Raw genomic sequence first — 27,228 nt, 5'->3', positions numbered from 1 at the left:
GTCTCTGACCATTTCTTTGTTCCATGCCTGCAGTCTCTGACCATTTCTTGTTCCATACCTGCAGTCTCTGACTGTCTCTTGTAGCATGTCTGGAGTCTCTGACCATCTGTTGCAGTATGTCTGCAGTCTTACCATTTTCTGTTGGATACCTGCAGAGTCTGACTGTCTCTTGTAGCATGCCTTCAGTCTGTGACCATCTTTTGCAGCATGTCTGCAGTCTCTGGCCATCTTTTTATAGCCTGTCTGAAGTCTGAAAATCTCCTGTTACATGTCTGGGACCTCTGACCATCTCTTGAAGCATGTATGAGGTCTCTAACCATTTCTTGAACCATGTATGAGGTCTCTAACCATCTCTTGAAGCATGTATGAGGTCTCTAACCATCTCTTGTAGCATGTCTGCAGTCTCTTACCTTTTCCTGCAGCATGTCTACAGTGTCTGATCATCTTATCTAGCATGGGTGCAGTTTTCTGATCATCTATTTTAACATGTCCATAGTTTCTGACCATTTCTTTTAGTCTCTGACTATCTCCCACTGCAGTGTCCGTTTTCTGTACCATTACATACACTAAACATTATATGAAGCCCTTTATTAATGTCATGGGCCACATTTTGAGGCCCCTTATCTTTTATGTTGACAAGCACTGCTTTAAGTAAGGTTCTTGGTGTTTGGTGCTTTTTTCCAGGTCTTCCCATATGCTCACCTGAACTGCAGCATATTAATACTCTGCCCTTTTAACCGTGATCTGTTATTGCAATCAGCTTTACACATTTGTTTAGCTGCAAACTGACAAAAGGAAGCCTTGTGTGCCTGGAAAGCAGGATATGGGAAGGAAGAGTTGAATACAACGGAATTACGAAGACAAACGTTTCCCCAGATTCACAGCTATGGGGAAAATGTGACAACATTATTGACAAGCAGAAACAATTCTATATTTAGGTTGATCTAGTATAAGCACCAGTGTTCCATAATTTTTGGTTAAAGTTGTATTGTAAGAGAAATATGGGGACGGCCATTGCTGGCCACGTTCTAAAAATGCTGTTATCAGTAGTTTTTGTTAAGTCATTTGCAACATGTGTCCTATAAATGAGATTCAGGATCCCAAAGCTCTCTGCTTGTCATAGGTCAGTGACCGAAGAAGCATTGCAGCCAGTGCATCAGCATGAGATCCAGGTAACTAGCATTTTCAGAAGAAATGGTCATCAGTGGCGGCCTTGTTCGTGATATGTTTACGCTAAAGGTTTTTGCTCCTTTTCATTATATTTTCCAAACTTTGTGCCAACTGAAGCAAAGCCAATTATCTTTTAAAATTTCATTCTGTAAAATGTGTGTACAAAATGAAACACAGAAGCGGATTGGTTGCTATGGTCAGTGACATAGTTGAGAATTTGTCTCGACCACTTTTTATTAACGCAGAACTAAGTCCCCTATCCTTTACAACCAAAATGATTTGCAATCTTAATTTCTGTTTGATCTGCTGTTCCCATGGTGCCACACACATGGTCAGTTACGACACCAGCCATTTGATGGCTTAAGGCTACGTTCACACTAGCTTTGTGTGCAGGCGGCAGAGAGGCGTTTGGGAAGCGTTTTTACCACTTCCCAAACGCCTCTGACAATTCTGTACATTGCAGCACATGGTGCTGTTCTAACGGGAGCGTTGGCGTCGCGGTGTGGCAAAACGGATGCCTCTGGTCGAGTCAGGTGGTGTTGAAGCCTATTCTAGTCTATGGTGCTGCTGCGCAAACGCCCAGCCGGCGTTTGCTGTGTGGTTGCGGAGCATTTGCGGAGCGGTAACACCATTCAAACTTCATTATGGGCGTTTGTGGGGCGTTTTTAACGCTTGACAAACGCTTAGCAACCGCCGCTAACCCGCGCATGCGGCGTTTGCGGAGCACTTGCCGAGCGTTAAAAAACGCTCCGCAAACGCCGGACCAACACTTGCCAAACGGTCAAGTGTGAACGAGCCCTAACAGTTCGGTTGAGGGTGCAAACAACTATGACTGTTCTCACTCCTGACATGCCATGAATGTACCTGTTTTGGGAAACCAGTAAAGAAGAATACTAGATAGGGATATTTTATACAATTTATATATTGGTCCAGATTGAGACACTATAACTATGCATACACTATACCTGGCTGATAGTCCTGAAGGCTGGAAATTACTGAAGTAGACACTGCTACTCCAGTGATCTCCACTTGCTTCTGGGTTCCCGTGCCAAGCAACTGCCTTGCTGCATTCGGAACACAGAAGATTGACTGCTCAGCACAGGCACCATTCAAAGAATGCTTTGCTTTCTCTGACAGGTGGCAAGCATTCTTTGATTGGATGAGGTGGAGAAAGTGACATCATCACCTCCACTATCCTCCTCCAAAAGCAAGTGGAGATCACTTGAGAAGCAGTATCTACTTCAGTGATTTCCAGCTTCCAGGAGCATCGGCTAGGTATGGTATATTCATAAATACATTGATCCAATCTGATCTAATGTAACTATGTGTAAAATATCCATACCTGAAATTCATCTTTAAATCTGTGGGTTTAGTTGCTCTTTAAAGGATAAGTTCAACTTTTGGAACATGTTACATGTTCCACTCGTTTTTATGATGGAACACGTAACATGTTTCAGTCGCTCCCCCCTCCCTGTGACTGAAATATGGGGAGAAGTTCCCCATACTTGCTGTATTTACAACAGGGCAGCAGTGCAGGGCTCTGCCCACATGGCTGTGTCATTCATTCACAGAGTGTTCTGTGAATGAATGAACTACAAGTCCCGACAATTTTAGCAGCTGTCGGCTTGTACTTCTCAATGAACTACCACGGCACTGTGGAGCGCTGTGATAGTTTGATTCTTCCTGTCAGTATATCTGCTTGCCTGTACATCCCATATGGGCAAGCAGATCTACTGACAGGACTGCAGGAGACCTGCATGGCACCAGCCATCTGCTGATTGCTGGTGCAATGCTTTACAGACTCCTGTAGCCGAAAATAGTAAATACACATTTTTTTACCTGCAAAAAATGTGCATTTATTATTTTTGTGCAAAAGGTGAAGTTATCCTTTAACCGGTTGCCGACCAGCCACAGTACTTTTACCGTGGCAGGGCGGCACCGCTCCGCAAAATCACGTATATATACATGAGTTTGCTTTTACGGGTAGGGGATTACCCGCCAGAGCCCGGTGATTGTCGGCAAATACAGACAGGGAAGAGGGCTGCATTGTTTAGGCACACTGAGCACAGCCACCCTGATCAGTGTGCTTACAGTGAAGTGCACACACCCCTGCCCCCTAGTAAAACACTCTCCTCATACAGTTAACCCTTTGATTGCCTCCAAATGTTAACCTCTTCCTCCCCAGTGCCATTAGTACAGTGTCAGTGGTTTTTTTTTTTTTTTTTGCGCTGATCACTGTATTGGAGTCACTGGAGATGTCAGTGACCCCAAGTCAGTTCCCCCCCAGTGTCAGAATGTCCGCTGCAGTCCCACCATAAGTTGCTGATCGCCGCCATTATTAGTATAAAAAAAAATTCCAGTGTCTATACCGCCATTTGTAGACGCTATAACTTTCATATAAACCAATTAATTTACACATATTGGGATTTTCTTTAGCAAAGACATTACAGAATACATTTTGGCCTAAATTTAAGAGTAAATTTGATTTTTACATTTTTTTTTTACTGGACATGCTTTATAGCAAAAAGTCCAAAATATTGTGTTTTTTCTCAAAATTGTCAGTCTTTTTTTTTTTTTATAGCACAAAAAATAAAAACGCATAGGCAATCAAATACCACCAAAAGAAAGCTCAATTTGTGGGGAGAAAAGGATGTAAATTTAATTTGGGTGCAGTGTTGCATTACTGCGCAATTGTTAGTTAAAGTAATGCAGCAACGTAACACAAACTGGTTCTGTAACTGCTTCCAGAAATACTGCTACAGGGCGGCATGGGTGCGCAAAATCACATGTATATATACGTGATTCGCACTCCCTTGGTTTTCACGCCGCTCCCAGATAGCGTCAGATTGCCGATCAGTACACCAGTAATCACATTTAACCGCTTGATTTCCAGGAACACGCTCATACACAACAAACGTCCATTACTAGTATAGTGTCTGAACAGATCAATATCTTTAATCAGACCAGCACTATACCAGCGTTCACATTAGTATAGTGTCCCCAAAAACACAAAGTTAGCGGGATCAGCCCCGGCACCTGCTAACAACTATATTTAACCCCTACACTTACCCCCCCCCCCTTTTACCCCAGCAAGTACAGTGTCAGTAGATCACTGTCACTTGATACATTGCACATAAACCCGCAGTGTTTACAGAATCAGCACCTGTACTTCCCCCCCATTTACTGCCCAACCTGGAATTCAGGTGAAAACAGCAAATTTAACTACTCCCCTTGATTTTTTGGAGCTGTTTTTCACAGAAGATCTGTATGCATTGATTATGGATCAAAGCAATTTATATGCACAACAATTTACTGCCGCCAACCCAAATTCAAACCTTGCCAAACCATTTGCATGGAATCCCATTATGGTTTCCAAATTAAATTTTTTTTTGGGCCTAACCCTCAACATGGGCATTACTAAAAGAAAATTGCAGTTGTATTGGTCCACAGACCCGATTCATCATATGCCGTGTTCTCTGCTGCCATGGCCAGGCATAGATATGAGAGTATATTGTGTTTTATGCATTTCAACGACAATACACTCTGTTGTCCTCTGGGTGACCCTGAATTTGACCGGCTCCACAAAATTTGGCCACTCGTAAGTCTCTTTAACAAAAACAGCCTATACATATAAGTTTCACATTTACTAGAGAAAAGAGTCAGGTGGAGCGCCCCCGGATGCCCAGACTACATGGGGAGCAGTGGCAAGATAGTGTGGGACTTGGTGTCAACCTTTTTGCATATGGGGTACCACTTATACGTAGACACTTTTTATTCAAGTGTGCCACTATTTAGACATTTGTACAATCTTGGAAATGGCGCATGTGGCACCGTGTGACCTAATGTGTGCCCACCATTAGAAGTGGGTGGATGCAGGGTGGTATATTCTAATGGTGAGCATACCACACACTTTTTCTGGCAGAGATTTATTCTCTTTTTTTCATTCAGATCACAGGCTGCATACAAAAAAAAAAACAGCATATATACCCAACAAGGACCAGCGATGTACTGGTACATCACTGGTTTTTTAATGATTATGCCAGGATGATGCCAGATGACCAGATGGCCATAGAACTGATTGGAGACCGGAATGGTGCTAATCATCTCTATAGTCTAAAAAATCGGAAGCTATGAGCATTTCATCACTTCAGTTTCACAGGCTATAAACGGCGCCATTTGCAAATTGGGAAAGTATTCATCTGGTCACACCGATCTTGGTGAGATTAGATAATGTAAGGGCAGAGGAGATATCTAGAGTCTGATAGACCCCAGATTTCTCAGAAAAGAATACAGTCATGGCCGAAATTGTTGGCACCCTTGATATTTCTCCAGGAAATCATGTATTTCTCACGAAACGTATTGCATTAACACATGTTTTGCTATACACATGTTTATTCCCTTTGTGTGTATTGGGACAAAACAAAAAAAGGGAGGAAAGAAAGCAAATTCGACATAATGTCACACAAACCTCCAAAAATGGGCTGGACAAAAGTATTGGCACCCTTTCACAACTGCGGATAAATAAGAATGTTACAAGCATGTGATGCTCCTGTAAACTCACCTGGGGCAAGTAACAGGTGTGGGCAATATAGAAATCACACCTGAAAGCAGATAAAAAGGAGAGACGTTCACTTAACCTTTGCATTGTGTGTCTGTCTGTGCCACACTAAGCATGGACAACAGAAAGAGGAGACGAGAACTGTCTGAGGACCTGAGAACCAAAATTGTGGCAAAATATCAACAATCTCAAGGTTACAAGTCCATCTCCAGAGAACTAGATTTGCCTTTGTCCACAGTGCGCAACATTATCAAGAAGTTTGCAACCCATGGCACTGTAGCTAATCTCCCTGGTCGTGGACGGATGAGGAAAATTGATGAAAGATTGCAACGCAGAATAGTCCGGATGGTGGATAAGCAGCCCCAAACATGTTCCAAAGACATTCAAGCTGTCCTGCAGGCTCAGGGAGCATCAGTGTCAGCGCGAACTATCCGTCGACATTTAAATGAAATGAAACGCTATGGCAGGAGACCCAGGAGGACCCCACTGCTGACACAGAGACATAAAAAAGCAAGACTACAGTTTGCCAAAATGTACTTGAGTAAGCCAAAAGCCTTCTGGGAAAACGTCTTGTGGACAGATGAGACCAAGATAGAGCTTTTCGGTAAAGCACATCATTCTACTGTTTACCGAAAACGGAATGAGGCCTACAAAGAACAAAACACAGTACCTACGGTAAAATATGGTGGAGGTTCAATGATGTTTTGGGGTTGTTTTGCTGCCTCTGGCACTGGGTGCCTTGACTGTGTGCAAGGCATCATGAAATCTGAGGATTACCAAAGGATTTTGGGTCGCACTGTAGGGCCCAGTGTCAGAAAGCTGGGTTTGCGTCCAAGATCCTGGGTCTTCCAGCAGGACAATGACCCCAAACATACGTCAAAAAGCACTCAGAAATGGATGGCAAAGAAGCGCTGGAGAGTTCTGAAGTGGCCAGCAATGAGCCCAGATCTAAATCCCATTGAACACCTGTGGAGAGATCTTAAAATTGCTGTTGGGAAAAGGTGTCCTTCCAATAAGAGAGACCTGGAGCTGTTTGCAAAGGAAGAGTGGTCCAAAATTCCGGGTGAGAGGTGTCAGAAGCTTATTGATGGTTATAGGAAGCGACTGATTTCAGTTATGTTTTCCAAAGGGTGTGCAACCAAATATTAAGTTAAGGGTGCCAATACTTTTGTCCAGCCCATTTTTGGGGTTTTGTGTGACATTATGTCATATTTGCTTTTCTGCCTCTGTTTTATATTTGTTCCAATACATACAAAGGGAATAAACATGTGTATAGCAAAACATGTGTTAATGCAATACCTTTTTTGTGTGAAATACTTGATTTTCAGGAAAAATATCAAGGGTGCCAACAATTTCGGCCATGACTGTATATGACAATGCCCATTGAAGTTATAGGGGTTATTTGCATTCCCGGTGATATCATTAAAATTGATAAAAAAAACATGAAAGGGCCCGTGTAAACATGAAAGGGACCGTCCCCCCCCCCCCCCCCACGCACGCATTGTCCCTGTGCCGGTATGTAAACAGGCTCCCAAAAAGTCTCACATGTGGTATCCCCATCCTCGGTAGAAGTAGCAGAATGTATTTTGGGGTGTAATTCCACATATACCCATGGCTTGTGTGAGAAATATATAATTTAAATGACAACTTTTGTGTGTGTAAAAAAAAAAAAAAATGTGTTTGTCATTTTCCAAAAATGTAAATCTTCCATGGGCTCAATATGCCTCTCAGCAGATAGCTTAGGGTGTCTACTTTCCGAAAAGAGGTCATTTGGGGGTGTTTGTACTGTCCTGGTATTTTAGCACCTCAAGAAATGTGATGAGCAGTCAGAAAGTAAAAATTGTGTAAATTCCAGTATCTATACCATAGTTTGTAGACGCTATAACTTTTACACAAAGCAATCAATATACTCTTATTGGGATTTTTTTTAACCAAAACATGTAGCAGAAAAAAATTTTGGCCTAAATGTATGACGAAATTTAAGTATTGTTTATTTTCCCCGACAATTTTTTTTCAAAACATTTTTTTGTTTATAGCGCCAAAAATAAAAAGCACACAGCTGATGAAATACCACCGAAAGAAAGCTCTATTTGTGTGAAAAAAAGGACGTAAATTTAATTTATGCACCGTATTGCATGACCGCGTAATTCTCAGTTAAACTAGTGCAGCGCTGTATAGCAAAAAATTTGCAGCATCTATACCATAGCTTGTAGACGCTATAACTTTCACACAAAGCAATCAATATACACTTAGTAGGATTGTTCGTTACCAAAAACATGTAGCAGAATATATTTTGGCTTACATTTATGACTAACTTTGAGTTTACTATATATTTTTTATAGCCGAAAGTAAAAAATATAGTTTTTCTTCAAAATTTTCTGTATTTTTTTTGTTTATAGTGCGAAAATGAAAAAGCGCACAGGTAATCAAATACCACCAAAAGAAAGCTCTATTTGTGTGAAAAAAAGGACGTAAATTTTGTTTGGGTACAGCATTGCATGACCGCGCAATTATCAGTTGAAATAGAGCAGCGCTGAATAGCAAAAAGAGGCCTGGTCATTAAGGGGGTAAATCCTCAGGATGGCAAGTGGTTAATCTCCCGCAGTGGGTTCATATATAGCTCATAAGTTCAGTGGCACGACATCTGTGCCAGTATTCTCAGTTCCATCAAACTGTCACTGCCAACTTGAATTCAAATGATGCTGTAACTTTCTCTCCTAATGGCTTTCCATGATATAATTGGGGTGTCCTGCTACAGTGACAACTGCAGAAATGCAATCTATTATAGTGAAATCCTGCAGGAGACCTGCAACACTGAGATGTAACAAATGATGAAATAGATTAAAAAAACAAAACTGTATTTTGTAAGAAAACCATGGAATTTGTTTTCTGTCATTTTGTTAGTTTACATCCACGTTGACCTCAGATTACTTTGTGCCATGTACTTTTTATCAAGGTCACAATGGATCATGCAATTTAAAGTAAGACTTGCATTATCCCAAATATAATCCACTTCCTTCCCTCAAAACTAAAGCTACCCAGTGGGATTTCACTTGGGACGGATACAGAATAGTAACATATTGTTTGTCACCTGTATAGGAATTCTGTGCTCTACACAAGTATTTACATAAACCTGTGGGATGTCTTTGAAACCAGCAGAAACTGTACTTGGGCCACCCTTCCTGCCTGATAGTACATCTGTACAGGAGATGATCTCCTACTTGTACATAAAACCACATGGAGAGATAGAAAGATAACTAATGTGATTTTCCAGCCTTCTGCGTGGATACAGGTTAGCAAGGTCTTTGTACCCAGTAATTTTACTCCTGCATTGTGTAAATTATATAGGCTATTGCTGAGGAGGTAAGTTGAGATGGTATAAATGGAGATGATAGAGCACTTCACAGACTAACAAGGTTAATGGGCCTAAGGCTATGACACCTATGGCATGGTAGAGACTTACATCCTCTTGGGTAACTACAAAGTACAGAAACCTGCAGATATTTTAAAGGTACCTGTGAGTCCACATCCAAATCAAGAAGCTTTTAAATAATTTTCTTTAATGGATCAGGTCATGGGCCACAAATGGGAAAAGAACCTAGCTGTATCACTATACATATTAGTCCACAGCCCTATGCACCTTTCACATGTATGCCTATAGCCTATTTGCCATGTGTTCTTTAGTTTCCTATTCTTCTAAAATATAGTTAATAGAAAATTCAACATTTAAACGCCAATTGTAATTCTGATGAGTATTGCCGCAAACATTGAAATACAACCTGTGTAGTAGAAAGCTACAATGCAATTTATTGGCTTTTCTATTGTCATGGCAGTTTTTATAATCTTCTACGCTGTAGAGGGAGGAGGTGGGGGCCTATAAGACGGGCTTTTGTTCTCTAGAAGACAGTTGATCACAGACCTCATCTACACCGTTTTGAACTAAATAGAGCCATTCTCTCTTGAGAGCTATAAAGCTCTGAAATAGCAGCCACTGCTCCTGCCTTAGGCAGCTTCGGCAGTTGTACTACACAAAAGTGGGCTGGATTGCTTTTAAGGTCTAGTGCAGCAAACAAAAAACTATAAAATCAGCACAAGGGACATAACTTTCAGTTAGTATGAGGTGTCCCTTGTGCCACTGCCTCTACTGATCAAATCCTCTTCCATCCACACCTCCCATCTTTTCCACCATAATCTTTCAGTTCGGCGGGGGATAATAGAACTTAAAAGGCTGTCACAGTCTTTCATTAAGAGTGCCAAACTATGCCCACCATTTTTGCCAAGCTCCGCCATTAACAGGAGCTGTACTACAGATTCTGTGAATGAAACACGATCTATTCATAGATCTTATAGATAGATGAAGGGCAGGCATAGTTGTGCACTCTGTGCCTCCCGGAGTTCTATTATCCCCCAAATGGGGTTTATGGATGGAGGAGGATTTCACCTAACAGGAGAGGCATCAGCCCAAGGGACGCATTCTGCTGTCTGTAAGTCTTTAAGGCTGTCTTAATTTTTATTGCAGAGCCATAGAGAAATGCACAATAATTTTGAAACAATAGTGCTTTTTATTTAAGTGAAATTATCCAAATTCTGAAAATAACATAATATACACAGTACATAACACTGGTTACTTTATTATATGTACATGCTTATTTTACTGACTGTGACACACAGTGCATTTCAGAATAGCTTCAGGAAAAAGGCGGTGTAGAGACTGAGCTTTTCTTTTTCAACAGTAGCATAAACGTATACCCAGATCATACATACAAATGTATTTATTTGTTCAGAACACGCAGTAAAAGCACTGTAAAACAAGCCCTCATTCATCTCTGTATCTATAGGCATTGTGGAGAAATGTAGTTTCCAAAGTTCACAACACAGTTATTGAAATCTCGGGACTTGTTCCCACCACAGCAGGTCTAATGAACACATAGAAAACATATGCATTGTGTTTTTTTTTTTTTTTACTGTGCTGTATTTTACTGTGTGTTAAACTGTTTTGTTCAGATGTTACCAGTGCATTTTTGTAGATCTTTACACTATTTCCTCTTACATCATATCCAAAGGCGTTGTAACTCATTTTTGCGCGCCACAAAAAAAATGCACCATGCCTCCATTTTTTTTACCAGGGCAGACAGGAACAACTTTTGTTGTGCCCTTGTGTTGAGCCAGCACTGTTCAACACAGATCAACAAATTAGATGTGAATAAATCCTTTGCTTTTTTATGAAGAGTAGAATGTTAGCAGCCTGCCAACCCTTAATGCAAACCATTAGGTGTTCTAAGCTGTAAGAAACTGACTGAAACCAACCTTACATTCACATTATGTGTTGTGGTAGGCAGGGGTGTATTTACCACAAGGCAAACAAGGCATTTGCCTAGGGCGGCATTTTTCAGGGGGGAGGCAGCACTTCCCTTTAGAAGAAGGGACGGAAGAAGGGACACATGTCGCATGGGGACCTGGTGGGTTCCAAGAGAGGTTGTGGGTTTCATGACGGTGCATGCACAGCCCGATTCTTGTTCCCAGGGATGTCCGGAGATGTGAAGGTGAGTGTCTTTCTCTCTCTCTCGCCATGGGGGATGGTGGCTGGTGTATGGGGAGCAGTGGTAGTGGAAAGCTTTCTCGGGGGGGAGTCAGGGGTGTTGTTGGTCAATGTCAGACTCTCTTTGCTGGGTGGCGCCGATTTTTGTGTTGCCTAGGGCAGCACAAAGCCTAAATACACCACTGGTGGTAGGGAATGTTAAAGCAGAACTTAACCAATTACAGCAACCTTTATTCTTTTTGTTCCTCCCCCCTCCCTTTTACAAATAAGAGAAACCATTTCACAATTATTTCAGTACCTCTTGTGCAACAAGGCAGCACTTTCTAAAGTTGACTGCGCAGAAGATAGGAAGATAATTGATATGGCAGTGTAGTGCCGCTTTAAGAGTGTTGGTGTGATGCAGAACTAATCATTCTGAATGGCTCCCCAACACACCTTTCGATGGATGTGTGTTGCCCCGTATCCAAAATATGGTGTATGCACAATATTTTTCAGTGCGTTGCAGAGCTCTGCATGTAACACGCATTCAAATTGAGCCTATGATACAATATGCAAAGGGTGCCTTTAGCCAAAGTAGAACTAGATCTAGAGACCTAACCAGATGGAGTTTTGTGCAAATCTCAAGTTTTTCTAGAAACGTAGGCTTTGACCACTCCACCTTCTGAACCCCCCTTTTGGTGAATGAGAACCAAAATAGAGACTTGGGATATAGTAAATGGCATAGATGAGCTTTACTGTTACAGGGGTAGTTGAGATTTGCATAAAATTTTAGCTGCCTGTGTTTGGAACTACTGATTTTGAAACATTAGTGTAATCTTACTTATCCATTTTTCATCATAAGCTTTTAAATTATACATATTGTATTACCCAGGCATCTGTCCAAAGCCAAACACTTTTTAATTAGTTTTGGATACAGAAGGGAAGGGTTAGGACCTGTACTAGTTTTGTTTTTTTTTGCTATGCCCCACTGAGATGATTTATCCTTTCTATTTTTCCTGGTGACTACTGTCACAGGGATTGAAAGTGATGTAAAATCTAAAATTTAGGGTCACAGGGATTGAAAGTGATTTAAAATCTAAACTTTAGGGTCACAGGGATTGAAAGTGATGCAAAATCTAAACTTTAGGGTCACATGGATTGAAAGTGATGCAAAATCTAAAATTTAGGGTTGCCATCAGGATCGTGAGAGAGGGGAAATCTTTCAATAGGAACACTTGTTTCAGTGACAACTGTCTAGAGGATTTTCTTCTTACTTTTCCAAATTTTTTTTCTGTTGTATGATACTGTTTGTTTGGTGTTGCTACTTAGTGCTCTAATTGTGTGACTTCTTGTAAGTGTATGCATTGTGTTTGTCACCATTAATCCATCCTTTTTGGTAAAACAGGTTTTGCAATTAAATAAATAAATTGCAGCATGTGTCTCTGTTACGAGTCCAGGGAGGTATCAGACCTTTGCAGCACACACGGGTCTATGTTGCAACATTAATCAGAGGCTTGTTCAGGAAGAAAGAAACTATTCTTGATAGCTGGCTCCGAGCAGTAAGTGCAAACGTGCCTTTTTATCAAGTCATCACGTGGAAGCACAAAACAAGCCCATTGCTGCTGTGGCCATTTCATAACCCCTGCTTTCTGTGTAATCCAGTTATTACACAGCTGATATTTTATGATGATGTCATGGACATATCAGGCATATCACAATGTACATATTAGGGTAATGCTTAACTGCAAATCCATATTCTTTAATCTATTTAAAGGACATTTTTCCTCATCCACTAAGTAGTGGTCACCTAGTCAAGTACTTGCTGTTAATTCCCCTCTTGGGATATCTACTGTATGACCGTGCTCAAAACCACACAACCTTTGCAGTAAAAACTGTTCCGGATGTGTGCCACTTCTATTCTTTCCTATGGTTGGGGCTGTTTGCCTTTCAATGCTGGTGGCTGTCATGAGTATGTACCAGCCATAAGAAAGAATGGGCCCAGCTGCTTGCATGCCCAGTAAGAGCTAAACATGGCCAGAAGGCCATGTGGCATTGGGCAGGGCTACTTAGTAAAAATCTCAGGATCAAGGATGAAGGTATGTATTTTACTACTTGTATTTTACAAATATCAGGATTAGGGTAAGAATTAAGGTAAGAATTTTACTAGCTGGCTGCAAATCAGAAGGTGGGGGAAATACTGGTGGACAACTTAACTGTGAAGTTGCACTTTTAAAGACAACTCCAATACTTATTTCATTTTTGTTGCCAGTTTTCCTATTTGGAAGGTTTCCCTTCATTTCATTTCCTGTCAGGTCAGGAAGTAATGGGAAACCACACAACTGAGAACACAGAAAAATAAAAACAATTTTTAGGTGATGGGCAGGGACGGACTGACAACTCATGGGGCTCCCTGGCAATAATGTGTCCTTGCCCAAACTCAAAAAAGCCTATGAAAAAGGTACCAGGGGCATCTCATGGGGCCCCCTACTGACCCCGGGCCCTCGGGCAGTGCCCGAGTTTCCAAATGGTCAGTCCGCCCCTGGTAAGGGGTGAGAACTTCTAACAATGTTTTTAGAACTGGAGATCTGCTTTAGGTAAATCGGAGGTGAACTCCAGACAACTTAGGACAGGTGAGAACGTCTCTGAGAGGAGATTTATGAGCACACCCTGTAAGGTGACAAGGTCTCAAAACAACAGGTTGGAATGGGATAATTCTCAGATGGGGACAGTGACTACAACAAAGCACATTTATTTGTTATAGTGGGTTAGTGTTAGAATGTAGGTAAGGTATTTATTGCTCTGTATCTTCCTGTGCTGTTTGACATCAATACAGAAATGAGGAAAAATACCCCAATAAAACCAAGGGCAACAAGAAAAATCGGATGGAAGTTCTGACTCTTACCTACTCTGTAAGAAAAAAAAGGACTGTAGTTTGGCTTTAAAGAGGACCTGAACTGTGGAAGCTGTATCCCAAAAAGGCAAGCAGAGGACAAAAGACTAGTCACCAGTATTGCCTGTAGACTCCTTCAGCTGATCTTTTTTCCCATTACAGACTTACCATGCCTTGTTCTGCACCGTTTCTTTGTGTAGACGTGGCCTTCTTGGTAGAGGAACAGGGCTTTGCTTCTTAAAGTGGAATCAAGTCCGCAAAATTGTCTTTGCCTGCAACAGTTCGAGGATTGTCTCCTGTGCCAGCATCTTCTACTCAACGTCTTCCAGATGTGGCCATCTTCTTTGGCCAGTGTGGGATGACATCACTCCTGTGCATGCACAGAAGTCCATTCCTTCTGGTGCACATGCACTGTGCTGAAAAGTAAACTGAGCTGTACATGTGTAGTTCAGTGTATATTCTAAAGACGACTGCAAGCAGGCAGGTAGGTTTATTTTATTGTAGAAGAGACATTGCATGCTATAAACAGCCTGCCTGCTTGCAGTTTTATAAGTTAAGACTTTAGTTCTACTTTAACGCCAGAGCTGCCCCTGATAATTGGTGATCTGATGGCTGGTTATAAAATATTCAAGAATATTGTCTTCAGCAAAGATTTCTTGACAGAAAAGGCTAACTTATTTGATTTGACTGGAATTGCTCTTTAATATCTTAATCACTGACCTGTATGGATACCTTTTGTATCTAGAGCAAATTACTGCAAGATCATTCGCTAATCTTGGAATAATCAGGTTTACCATACAACTGCATGCAAACAGTGTTCAATGGCTGATATAATAAAAACAGGATGACATTACTTGAGCTTTATTTAGAGGGTAAGTTTGCCTTAAAAAAAAATGATAAATGCAGTTTTTTTGCAGGTAAAAAAATGTGCCTTTTATTATTTTTTTCTTGGGAGCCTGTAAAGCGTTGCACCTGCGATCATCAGCACACGGGTGTTATGTCAGGCTCTTGCAGACTGTCAGTACAGTATCTGCCCAAACCTCTGATATGGGCAGATGATAACTGAAGTCCAGGAAGATAAATGAACTATGAAAGGGCTCACTAGTGCCCTCACAGCTCATTGAGGAGTATAGCGCAGAAGCCGCAATGGATGATGGCACTTGTAGGCATTCATTGACAGAACAACATGGCTGTGTGTGCAAAGCCCTGCATGAGCACACTGTTTTCAAATTGTTAGAGCGGGTGCACAGAGAAGATCCCCTGCTTGCTGTCACAAGGAGGGGATCGGGTGGTGGGGTGGTGGATGCTCAACATGTTACAATCTAAATATGGGTGTAACATACTGAGAAACGTGAATGTATCCTATAAACAGTACACATTTGGACTGAATCATTTCTCAGCCTTTACTGTTACAAGGAATATTGAATGTTCTCATTCTTCACAATGGCTTTGCACAGAATGTCACATTGTGAGTAAATAATGTTGATACAAACTTCTGGCTTAGGAGCAATAAAAAAGTCATCTTTGGTTTCGAATAAATTCAAGCCAACATTGTCTGGTATGGTGCAAGTGAAATGTGTGTGATTAATTGTTTAGTGTTTTTGTTTATGAATCCCCTTGTGCGCTGGTCTAAACTGGAAAAAAGATTTATTTTGCTGCAAGCAGCATACTGTTTCCATGCTTGATCATGTTAAGTGATTTTTCAACCTCAATTGACTGGACTGATTGGTACATAGCCAACTACAAATGTTTTCATCTGCCCATTCTTTTCATTGATGTTCTTATGACATCAGGTGGTACCTTCATGGTCCTGCTCTGCTGTGTTTATTGAGTTAGGTACAGTTTTATCTAGAGGGTAATATGCTGTGAAAAAAACTGACAATGATTGAAACTGCCAGCTGTTTTGAGGGGTATAAATAAAAACAGTTCACAGAAATAAGAAATATGATTAGTTATAGTAATTTATCTACTAAAACATTAGATAAAAAAGCTTGTAAAGTAACTCTGTTTTTTTTCTAGTCAATAAGGCTGGATTTTTGCCTTCTGAAACAGTGCACTAAATTTTTATGCAGGGCTTTTCTAAAAAGTCAGAGGTGTAAACCATAGCAACCAATCAGCTGGAGTCATGAAATGTATCTGCTTGGTTCCCCTTGGAGCTCATTCCATAATGTGTACTTATTTTTACACATTTTGTCAGATGTACAGTGTGCCCTCTTCCAAAGATGCAAGGTCCCTGCGCCTCCTTGTTGCTCCATTGTTGCAATCTTCTCCTGGTCTCCATCTAGGTCCAGAGTCTTCTGTCTTTAGCCATTGGTTGGCCACTGATAGTGTAAGTCGTCTACATGCCTATGGAATTTTTATCGGCATTGGCATCTGCACTGCACGTGTGCAGCATTTCGTGTCCATTACAAAAACATTTGTTAGCAGAAAGGGGAAAAAGTTTTATGGCAGAAGAGCTGTAGAGGCAGACAGAGTAAGTCTCTTCTGTCATACAGTTTTGCCTGCTAACATTTTTTTCTACTTTAACTTTAGTTCTGCTTTTATGATTTAAATTCTCAATTTAACTGCACTTTGCTCATTTGCATTATAAAACAAAACATATTTGTTCAGGAAGCTTGAAGAAGTACTTTAAGACCAATTGAAGTTTCACTTCTTATAATTCTGTACCATCATATGCCTAAAAATACATTTTCTCATGTGATAGTAAAAAATTTCCTGTACGTCTACTCAAGTGCTCTAGGTAGGTAGGCATCACAAACCTTTTCAGTCAGACTTCTATTGTGGAGGAGGTTTAGGGGGAAGTGTCTGCCTCTGTTAGGTCCCTTTCACACAACTGTTCTGATAAGGTCCACCTGTCCTGATTGGACAATGCATTCATCTCTATGGCCAAGTGGGTGTAAATGGACTTACACCTACCTACCTCTGATTTAATTTGGTCTGCTAAAAACAAACAGAAGATGATATGTTCTCCTCCCTCCAGGTGGATCAGATCGGAAGGTGTAAATGGACAGTGGAGTCAGTTTACATCCAACTGCACATGGAGGAAAGCAGACTCTGTGCGTGTCCACTCTAAGTGAACACGGACCTGTGGACAGATCCCCTACTGAGTAAATCAGAGTCCGCCTCGTGTGAAAGGGGCTTTAGATTACAGATAACAATGGAGTTCTGGTGCTATTGAACTGTCATCTTTTGACAAACAGCGGAAAGCTTTAATGGGAAAGCGGAGGTAGGACTATGAATATTAGGACTGTTAGTACAAATATCCGTCTAACCAATTTGCCGATTTTATGTCACTTAATAAGGATTTTAGTATTAGTCTATACTTGATTTATCACAAACTGTGCACATTTGCCGAGTACTCCTTACTATTGGAAATTGTGAAATGTAATTTGTTTTACATTTACAAGCCAAATTAAAGTAGTACTGAAGTCTAAACATTTTTACCCTAGTGCATTCTCTGCATTAATGTAAAAACGCCCCACTACCTGTCCTACCTTCCCCTGTTCCTGAACACATGCCTGGCTCCATGTCACCTGTTCTGGGGTGTCTTTGGCTCCAGTGTCACTTCCTGGTTTCACAAGAGAAACTGAGGGCAGAAAAACCATAGGCTCCAGCCTCTGTTAGTCAAACTGAGGAGGGAAAGGGGGGTTGGCTTACCAGCTCTGTGTATATCTGTGGATGCACACAGTCCTGCACAAGACTCAATTGGAATGCACATGCATGGGTGCCCCTTAGAGCCCTGGGCTTGCTACAGGAGGCACCCAAAGAATGGAGGAACCTACAGAGCCAACAGGGACTGTGAGAAGAGGAGGGAAACCACCTTTTTATGCATTATCATTGGACAGAGCAGGTATGTATAACCTCTTTTATTTTTATTGTCTTTAATGTCAATTTGATTGTGCAATTTGTTATAACAGTGTTTTTTTTTTTTAAATTTAATCATCTTTCTCTTGGAATTTTGGCCAGTTTGTCAAGATAGATGTGTGGGTGCTGCCATTGTTGTCTTCATCCTTGCTTGCGAGTTACAGATCTTGAACAAGCATACAGCTCTAGTTCCAGGTCGGTCACTGAACATGCACATGTTTTGTCTGGTCAGTGAATGAGCAGGTGTTAAAGCCCAACAAAAAGTTGCCTTACACAACAAAAAGTAGCCCCCAATCCCTTACAGTGCAAGGGATAAATGCTTACAAAATCTAGGTGATTGCAGAAGAAGCTGTACTACGTACGGTACCAGACACCCCAATCTAGCAGGCTTTCCAGAGTAATGCAGCTGGTCCACTGTAGCATCCTCTATAAGCTGCTCTCAACCATGGTTGCATGCTCACCCCCACCATAGACAATACATTGTATGAGATGACTTACAGACTCTGCCCAAAGACTGGAGCTTCAGGAAGAGGAGAGAAGCCCTGTGACCTGCTGGAGCAGGGAGCCAGACAAGTAATACAGACTATTATGATACAGATCTCTAGAATGAGGGTTCTTTTTTTGTTGTGCCCAGAGTTAGGCTTTAAGCATTCAATACCTTCAAAAGTAGTAAAAGAAATAGCTAAACTGAAGAGTAATACTATACTTAAAATGTTCCAATGACAAGTACATACGACTGTTTATCCAACCGTAGCCATAGCAAGAAACCCTAGGAGAGAGCCCTACCCATACAAGCTTATAGTTTAGAAGGGTTTAATCACCATGGTGGAATATAATTGGGTTATCGGTTGTTTTTCCTTCATCATACATACATTTCCTACTATGAGGCAAGACAGTTGACACCATGGCTTTATTTAACCTTCACAAACACAAATTTAAACATTGCTCCACCCACCAGGTTTAACAAAGTATGTGTTATTTATAGTTCACTAAGTGTTCTTCCTTTCGTAATTGTAATTAAGCAATTGTAAGTGTTCTTGGCAGACATTCTTAGCCATAGTTCTCACTTTCAGTTAGTTTATACTGGAAAATCCAGCCTGACCATGCATGACCTGGAGGCTGTTCTTTTGATTCTATAATGTTTCATGTGACCTTACAGGAAGTGTCAAGTACTACTTCAGTCTATTGACCAATGTTTGGAAATTAAAAAGAAAGCTTTTCACACAAAGTATTAGTTTCTATTTTGGTAAAGAGATATGGTACTAGGCTAAGAATTATAAATGGCTCTTGGTGCGGTTTGGCTGTGTAGATTATGTGCCATGATGTCATCCACAATCTCCTCTACCACATTTTCTGCCTGTATTGTTGTTGGAGAAACCTACTTTCAAATATGATTAATATCATTTCCAGCTAAGTCTAAAGGCTTTACCCTGTACCAGAATTAAAGTGATTCATTTTTGGGCTACTTAAAATGAAGCCTTTTTTCCTTTAAAGGTTTTAGACATTATAGTTAGCACTATGACCTTGCTTAAACCATGAATTCACAATCTGCTTGTTTAACTCTCACTGGGTGTCATTTAGTTAGCTAAAGCACCATAAATAATACTCTCCAGTATTCGTACATAGTCTCCACTAGGGGTTTATGTGACAGGGTGACAATGCTGGAAAACAATTGAGAGAAAGAGACAGAATGTTATCAGCCTACAAGAGGAAGTGCTTGAACAATACATGGCAGGATCACTGATATTATTTTAATTAAAGTTGTACATTTAAAAAAAAGAAACATACTTTTGAAATTGTGTTGAGCACTATATGGATTTTTAATGCACTCAGAATGCAGTGTGGAAGATTTTTCTTTTTTTTTTTTTTTTTTTTTTTTTTTTTTTTTTGCAACGTTGCTTTGTTGCAAAAAAAAAAAAAATGTCTAATATCTGCTTTTTGTCTGCATTGGGAATGACCCTATATATTGGACATTTAAGGGTGCATTGCCAGTGCTCACTTAACACTTACCCTATGACTAGAATTCGTTGGCTGTATTGATGAATAATTCAACAAGTGTTAGCTTGTTTAGCAAAGTTTTTTGTTTGCTCTTTTCTGATTACAATCAAAATAAGTGGTTCTTACTGCATTAAGGTGGTTTTGACTTGGTAGCACTAGTTCATTTTTGTGTTTTCATTTTCAGAAGATCACTGAGGAGATTACAGGTGTAGGAAATGTGAAAGTACAAGTGCACTGTGCACTTGGCGCTTAGTTATTAAGGCCAGAACTTCAAAGAGATTTCTTTTGAGTTTTTGGGTACTCAGAATTGACTCCACAAATTGGTGTCACTGGAAAGACATTTGATTCTATGCTTCTTTGCATGCAGTTATTGATATGAATGGTTCTTGTTCTCTATTAAAACTGTTGTAGTTTGTGTGCACTAAATGTATTAAAAATGTATATTTTCCTGATAAGCTCAGATATTTCTTATTGCTCTAAATTGTCCCTTAAAAGTTACAATAGATCTAAAACAGGGCTATGTGTTTCTGCCTGCTTCGTTTGCACCTATCGGCATTGTCACTTATTGGAGCATTTAATATATTGCTGTATGTTGTTTGCCGACTAAACTGAAACCAGGTCCTGAACTGATGGCAAAAAGATTCAGACAGAAATGTGCAGCTGAGTGCATTGCTCTGAACCTGGGCTATTTCAGTAATCACTCTGGCATCGACACAGGCATCCTGGGAATTCATTTCATTTAGACTGGATCAGTTGAAAATGATGAGATAAAATCCAATGCTAGGAATACATTGACAAAAGCTAATCATTATGGGTATCTGGTCATTCTTGTTTGCTAAAGTTCTTCATAGTTCTTGACTTACCTTTATAAGTAATAAGACTCTTATATAGAAGATGCATACTATGTATTGTACTCTATAGACACTTGTAGAGCATAGATGTAGAACACATTTTTCAGTTAGCAATAATTTGCTAAATTTATATTTGCTCTCTGTGTTCATTCTAAAGAATGAAAAATCAAGTACAAGGTTTGTTATATAAAAGGGAAATTATGGAAACATAATTAATTTTGCATACTAATGAGAGGACTTCAGCTGCCTAATGTTATGCACATTTTGACAATTCGAACTGAAGGTTTGATTACAAAATGTATACACAATGTTAAAGTATAAGATTACCTTTGGGAACATGTTACATGTTGCACCAGATTACCTTTGGTAGAAGTCATATATCAAAACAAGTAGTAAGTCCAGAAATCTAGAGAGCTGAACCATTTTTTGTAAATGTTAAGTAGGTGATTAGATTGACTTGCAGTGATGCTCAAGATGGAGCAGAGGATGGGGTCCAGATTAACTTCTACATAAAAGGTGAGATTTGCATATAAGGTGAACTGCTATATAGTCAATCTGGATCTACTGGCTGCTTGACATGTAGTTATTCACCAAGACTCTGTTTTTGTATTTTGGCCCATATGATTGGTTTGAATTAACCAGTCAAGGATTTTAATTTACTATATCCATAGGCTGTTTTTTTCCTTTTTATCAACTCTTAATTTGTAAATTTTCTGAGAGATAACACAATGCACTGTACTGTGAGTACTTAAATCAATTCATAGTTATTTTACAATTGAATGTAAATATAAAGATACATAGTCTGCTGATATTAGTTATATACAGTATATGCGGGCGCTTGCTTATTTTTGCAACAATCATATCTCAATGAAGGGAGAATTTTCCTGTATCTAAAAATTACAATTTTATAATTATGCATTTTCCATAAGGGTATATTACAGTAACCTTATTTTTCTGTATTGGTATTTGGTGACTGTCATTATTGAATACCTTCAAGCAGACTTTTCCAGTTAGTGTAGGCCACATCTGACTTCAATTAATAGATTTTCTTCCAAAAAGTACATCTAAAAACAAAACTCAGAGAAGCATCACATTTTAGATTAAGTTGAACAAAAATATCAGCAGTTAATTCATCACTCATGGATTTTATAAAATAATTTTTAGCCAATTTTAATTTAATGCTTTCTAGGCGGTAGATATGGTAATATTTTATTGCTTTATTGATCAGATTGGTTTGACTCAACCAATGTATGTTGTATTCCTACTTCTTATGACTGACAGCTGGATGTATACTGAATGGAGAGGTGGATGATATTTTCTCTAGGTTTTTATTTAGGTTTTTCAAAATACAAGCATAGCCAATACAGGTATATAAATACGACCATTTTATCAGAAAGTTCCAGGATAATATCCAGCAAATGTCAAGGTGAGGAGAGACATTTGAGAAAAATAAGTATTCCAATTTGCATACAAACAAACAGTAAAGGTCAGTTGTGCACAAGGAAATGTGAACTGGACAACAGCAAAAAGCTAACAGGCACTCATAGATATATAAAATTCAAAACATTAACAATAACATATATAGCCATTAATAACTCTGCCCCAAATTACATCATCGATCTTGTCTCCAAATACCACCCAAACCGTACTCTCTGCTTCTCGCAAGGCCTCCTACTCTCTAGCTCCCTTGTCTCCTCCTCCCATGATCATCTCCAGGACTTCTCCAGAGCCTCCCCCATCCTCTGGAACTCTCTACCCCAATTTATCAGACTATCGCCTACTCTGCTCACTTTTAGGCGATCTCTGAAAACCTCTCTCTTCAGGGAAGCCTATCCTGCCCTCAGCTAATAATGGAATCTTCTACTCTTCCAACCAGTCCATTCCCCACAGTTACTACCTTTTGTACCACTAGCCCCTCCCTCCTAGATTGTAAGCTCCAAGGAGCAGGGCCCTCCTATCCCTCTTGTATTGAACTGTATTGTTGCTGTATTGTCTCCCGTTGTAAAGTGCTGAGCAAACTGTTGGAGCTATATAAATCCTGTATAATAATAATAATAAGGCAGTAGTTGGGTCCGCTGTACTGGGGGAAAAGCCAATAGGTATAGTAGCAGAGCCCTCATCAGCAAGACAGCCTGAGGAAGTAGAAGAGTGAAAGATTAGAGAAAGGACAGGGGGTGATTAGCTAGAGCCCCAGGGTTGCAAGACCAACAGCAGAGCATATCTTGCTTTACACATGAAGGGATGGGCCTGCTGTATTCACAGGGTCCATATTTTTAGGATTTTTTTATGTGTATCAAGAAGGATACCAGTAAGCTTCTCACTGATGAAGAAAGTGGAGAGGTAGATGATATTTTCAACCAAATGATGAGTTAGAATAGCTTCTGACATCCTAATTTGGGATGGAGGGAATATGTTGTGTGGAAGAACCCCTTGTAACTCATCTAATAGAGAACTCAACCCCAACAGGCACATTTAGGAAACTGAAATAAATTGCAGGTACTGAATGCAGAAACCAGTTAGGTTGCAGCTGTAATTTTTATGGTCCAGGTTATAAAAACACAGCAATTGGTGGCTAATCTAGCTGCTATACTTATGTTTCTTTCACTTTTTTTTTTTAGTTTTGACAAATCAAATAAATAAAACCCAAACCACTAACCTGTGAGATATTTACACAAATGTTTTCCAGTTGGCCTGTTAATTTATTTCTGAATTTATTCTGCACTGAGGTTGTGTCATCAGTTCGGTTGAATTGTATGTTGGCAGAAGCTCATAATGTTTAAAAAGAAAACACGGCTTTATTCCAATAACTGCAAATACAGGAAGCTGTGAACGACTTGGCCTAGCCAACTTCAGTAATTAATTGTTCATTAGACTTTAAGCTTTGACATTGCAACAAAACAGTTATTAAAGCTGCCCAGAAAAAAATGCTTCTTTGGCCTCCTGTGTTTTGTGGACATGGTGTTAATTACCAGGCTTTTGTGTTTTCACAGAATATCGATATAACAAACTTCAGCAGCAGTTGGAGCGATGGCCTGGCCTTCTGTGCCCTTCTCCACACATATCTGCCAGCTCATATACCATACCATGAGCTCAACAGCCAAGACAAGGTACTTACTCTTCCATGAGAACAATTCAGCCATTGTCATTTATCATGCTATGAAAATATAAATATCACAAGTGTAATAAAAGCGCCACACCCTTAATACTTTAAAGCAGCAATTCCACCTCAAAGAAACCAAATAAATTTCTTAGTGCTATAACTTAAATCAAGGAATGCGCTAAAACCACAAACTATTCCTAATTTAGTGTAGAAACATTAGTGCAAAAGATATATATATCTATTATCAATTAATATCAAAAAATATCAAAATTATGTGCAAAACATAAGTAATTTAAATAATTAAGTTTGTGAATATAAAAAAAACAAAAATGTCCAATTCTGAATTTCTTCAAATGTCCAAATAAATCCTTTCCAAATTCAGGTGCTCTCAAAGAAATTGTGCCAAAATCCACCACCAAAAGTAAAGTTGGGTAACTCACCAGAGCTCCATGCTGATCAATCTCTAGATCAGCAAAAAACGCTTTTTGCTCTGGGAGCAGATGCAATGAATCAACTTCTCAGGTGTGATGATCAATAGCTACACATTCATCCATAAGGTAGGTATCCACCACTCAATATAATGGTTCCAGGAGCATTATATCACTCTCTCTTTTTATATCTCTCCACCGAGGTCATGTTTGGGAATGAAAGAGAAAAATCATGGTGCAGCCAGTTTTTTTATAAAAAGTATCCAACAATTTAATAAAGATTTACACTCACAAAAAGGGTGTCTTCACCGACACCAGTATAACAGCATAAAACAGCAAATGGTATAACAGTCTCCTGTTCCCCGTACACTCACTACAGCGCTCGTGACTTAATTTTCTCCACAAACGTCAGCATCCAGTAAGCCCTACTAGTTTCGTCATGAATGACGTCTTCAAGGGGCGGTCTCATGAATGACGTCTTCAAGGGGCGGTCCGCCCCTTGAAGACGTCATTCATGACGAAACTAGTAGGGCTTACTGGATGCTGACGTTTGTGGAGAAAATTAAGTCACGAGCGCTGTAGTGAGTGTACGGGGAACAGGAGACTGTTATACCATTTGCTGTTTTATGCTGTTATACTGGTGTCGGTGAAGACACCCTTTTTGTGAGTGTAAATCTTTATTAAATTGTTGGATACTTTTTATAAAAAAACTGGCTGCACCATGATTTTTCTCTTTCATTCCCAAACATGACCTCGGTGGAGAGATATAAAAAGAGAGAGTGATATAATGCTCCTGGAACCATTATATTGAGTGGTGGATACCTACCTTATGGATGAATGTGTAGCTATTGATCATCACACCTGAGAAGTTGATTCATTGCATCTGCTCCCAGAGCAAAAAGCGTTTTTTGCTGATCTAGAGATTGATCAGCATGGAGCTCTGGTGAGTTACCCAACTTTACTTTTGGTGGTGGATTTTGGCACAATTTCTTTGAGAGCACCTGAATTTGGAAAGGATTTATTTGGACATTTGAAGAAATTCAGAATTGGACATTTTTGTTTTTTTTATATTCACAAACTTAATTATTTAAATTACTTATGTTTTGCACATAATTTTGATATTTTTTGATATTAATTGATAATAGATATATATATCTTTTGCACTAATGTTTCTACACTAAATTAGGAATAGTTTGTGGTTTTAGCGCATTCCTTGATTTAAGTTATGAAAATATAAACCATGAACTTATTCACACAGTCAGAGAGTTTTATTACATTATTATAGTTGCATAGGCTCAAAAGACTTGTCCATCATGTTTGGCTTTGCTTAAAGGGCATCTGACAAAGCAAAACACCTGTTTCAGATACCTTTGATGAAAGCAGCCTGTCTCAGATTAGGTGTATGACCCATCAAAGAATGGCCGTCTATATCAAAAGCTTCTGAAGCAGATCTGCAGTCAGTGTACAGTATAACACCACTATTGCTGAGAAAAGAGACAAGTCTTTCCTGATTAGTTACAGCATTGCAAGTATTTAACAAGCTTTAATACACGGTTCAGTTGCTTCACTCACCCTTTTGTGTTAAATATAAAATTGGTTTTAAGTAAGATTGTTTTTAAGTAATAAAGAAATTACACTCAAAGAGCCTTTAAAGCAGCTGGCACACCAATTGATACAAATTGTGTAACGAATATAACTCAAAAGTGCCATGCTAATCCACATAATGATCAGCAAATAATGCAATTCATAATATACGTGAATCCAAAAAAATAGTTGCACTCACAAAGTGCACAAATAACATAATAATAATAGTCCTAACATGAAAAAGTGACCGTAGCAGTCCCAGTTGATAAATGGAATCTTGATCCACACAGTCGGATGACTCTTCATACACCACGACAACTTATGTGATCTACCTCCTTGTGCTCAATAAAAAGCTTACCGGAGCAAGTGGACTCTTTATATCAAAAAAGTCAAATGCGCTTGGTTCACACTTGGGGTAATGTGCCACCTTCAGGTTCTCCTACTTCCTCCCATATACCTCCTCGGCCAGCAGGAAATACTTGACCATAAGACAGGAAGAGAGCCTAGAAAGCCACATAATGTAAATCCATAATACAAAATGTATTAAAATGCACTACCCACTTACAATATTAAAAGACAAAAGTTTATCAGAATGGGCTGATCCTGGAAGTTAGATGGGCCGCTTCCTGTTAATGAAAAGCTTGATGATGTCACAGACTTCGGCTCCTCCAATGGATATTTACGGTATATGAATATTTATCCATATAATACTAATAAAACTTGCTCTTTTTCTGTACCACCTACTCAAAACAAAAAAACCTTGGAAAAAACATCGCCTTAGGCTCGATTCACACTGACGCAACTTGGGATCCGACGAGACCCCAAGTTGCACGACATGTGAAATCTCATGTTAGTCAATGAGAGCTGTCTTAATTAGCACTACTGAAGTCGCTCCGTCTTTACAAAAGGTTCCTGTACTACTTCAAGGTGACTTCTATCCAACTTGTGCCCATAGACTTTAATGGAAGTCGCCTCCAAGTCGGATCCTCATCTATATTGATGTGATTTGGATCTGACGTTACAGGAAGATTACCCAAGCATTTCCTGAAAGTTGCTTCAGAGTTTTTCTCTCAAGTCGCCTGGCAAAGTCGCGTGACTTTCAGGTTGCAGTAGTGTGAACCAAGACTTAAGTGAAAAAACATGTACACACATCAGAGAATCAATACATATAAAATCAGGACATTTAACTAAAAATCAATTACTCTTTCATTTTGTCAATCACACTCTAAGTACAAACAACTTTACATTAGTATGGTGTGTTCAAGTA

At 39.6% G+C, this 27,228-nt stretch overlaps 1 protein-coding gene across 3 annotated transcripts in view; it reads left to right on the top strand.

Moving 5' to 3' along the window:
• The window catches only part of SPECC1 (sperm antigen with calponin homology and coiled-coil domains 1), a 490,294-nt gene that overhangs the window by 441,051 nt on the left and 22,015 nt on the right, over positions 1–27,228 (top strand). For all 3 annotated transcript variants that reach the window (XM_089685735.1, XM_089685734.1, XM_089685737.1), the window contains one exon: positions 23,840–23,956. In XM_089685735.1, the coding sequence (XP_089541861.1) occupies positions 23,840–23,956 (117 nt within the window). The remainder of the gene's footprint in view (positions 1–23,839; positions 23,957–27,228) is intronic.

The sequence above is a fragment of the Staurois parvus genome, unplaced genomic scaffold (assembly GCF_062004578.1).
Source record: "Staurois parvus isolate SC_StPar_1 unplaced genomic scaffold, SC_StPar_1.0 ptg000382l, whole genome shotgun sequence".
NCBI lineage: Eukaryota > Metazoa > Chordata > Amphibia > Anura > Ranidae > Staurois > Staurois parvus.
Note: the sequence above shows the minus strand (reverse complement) of the source record. Positions and strands in the feature narration are given on the sequence as shown.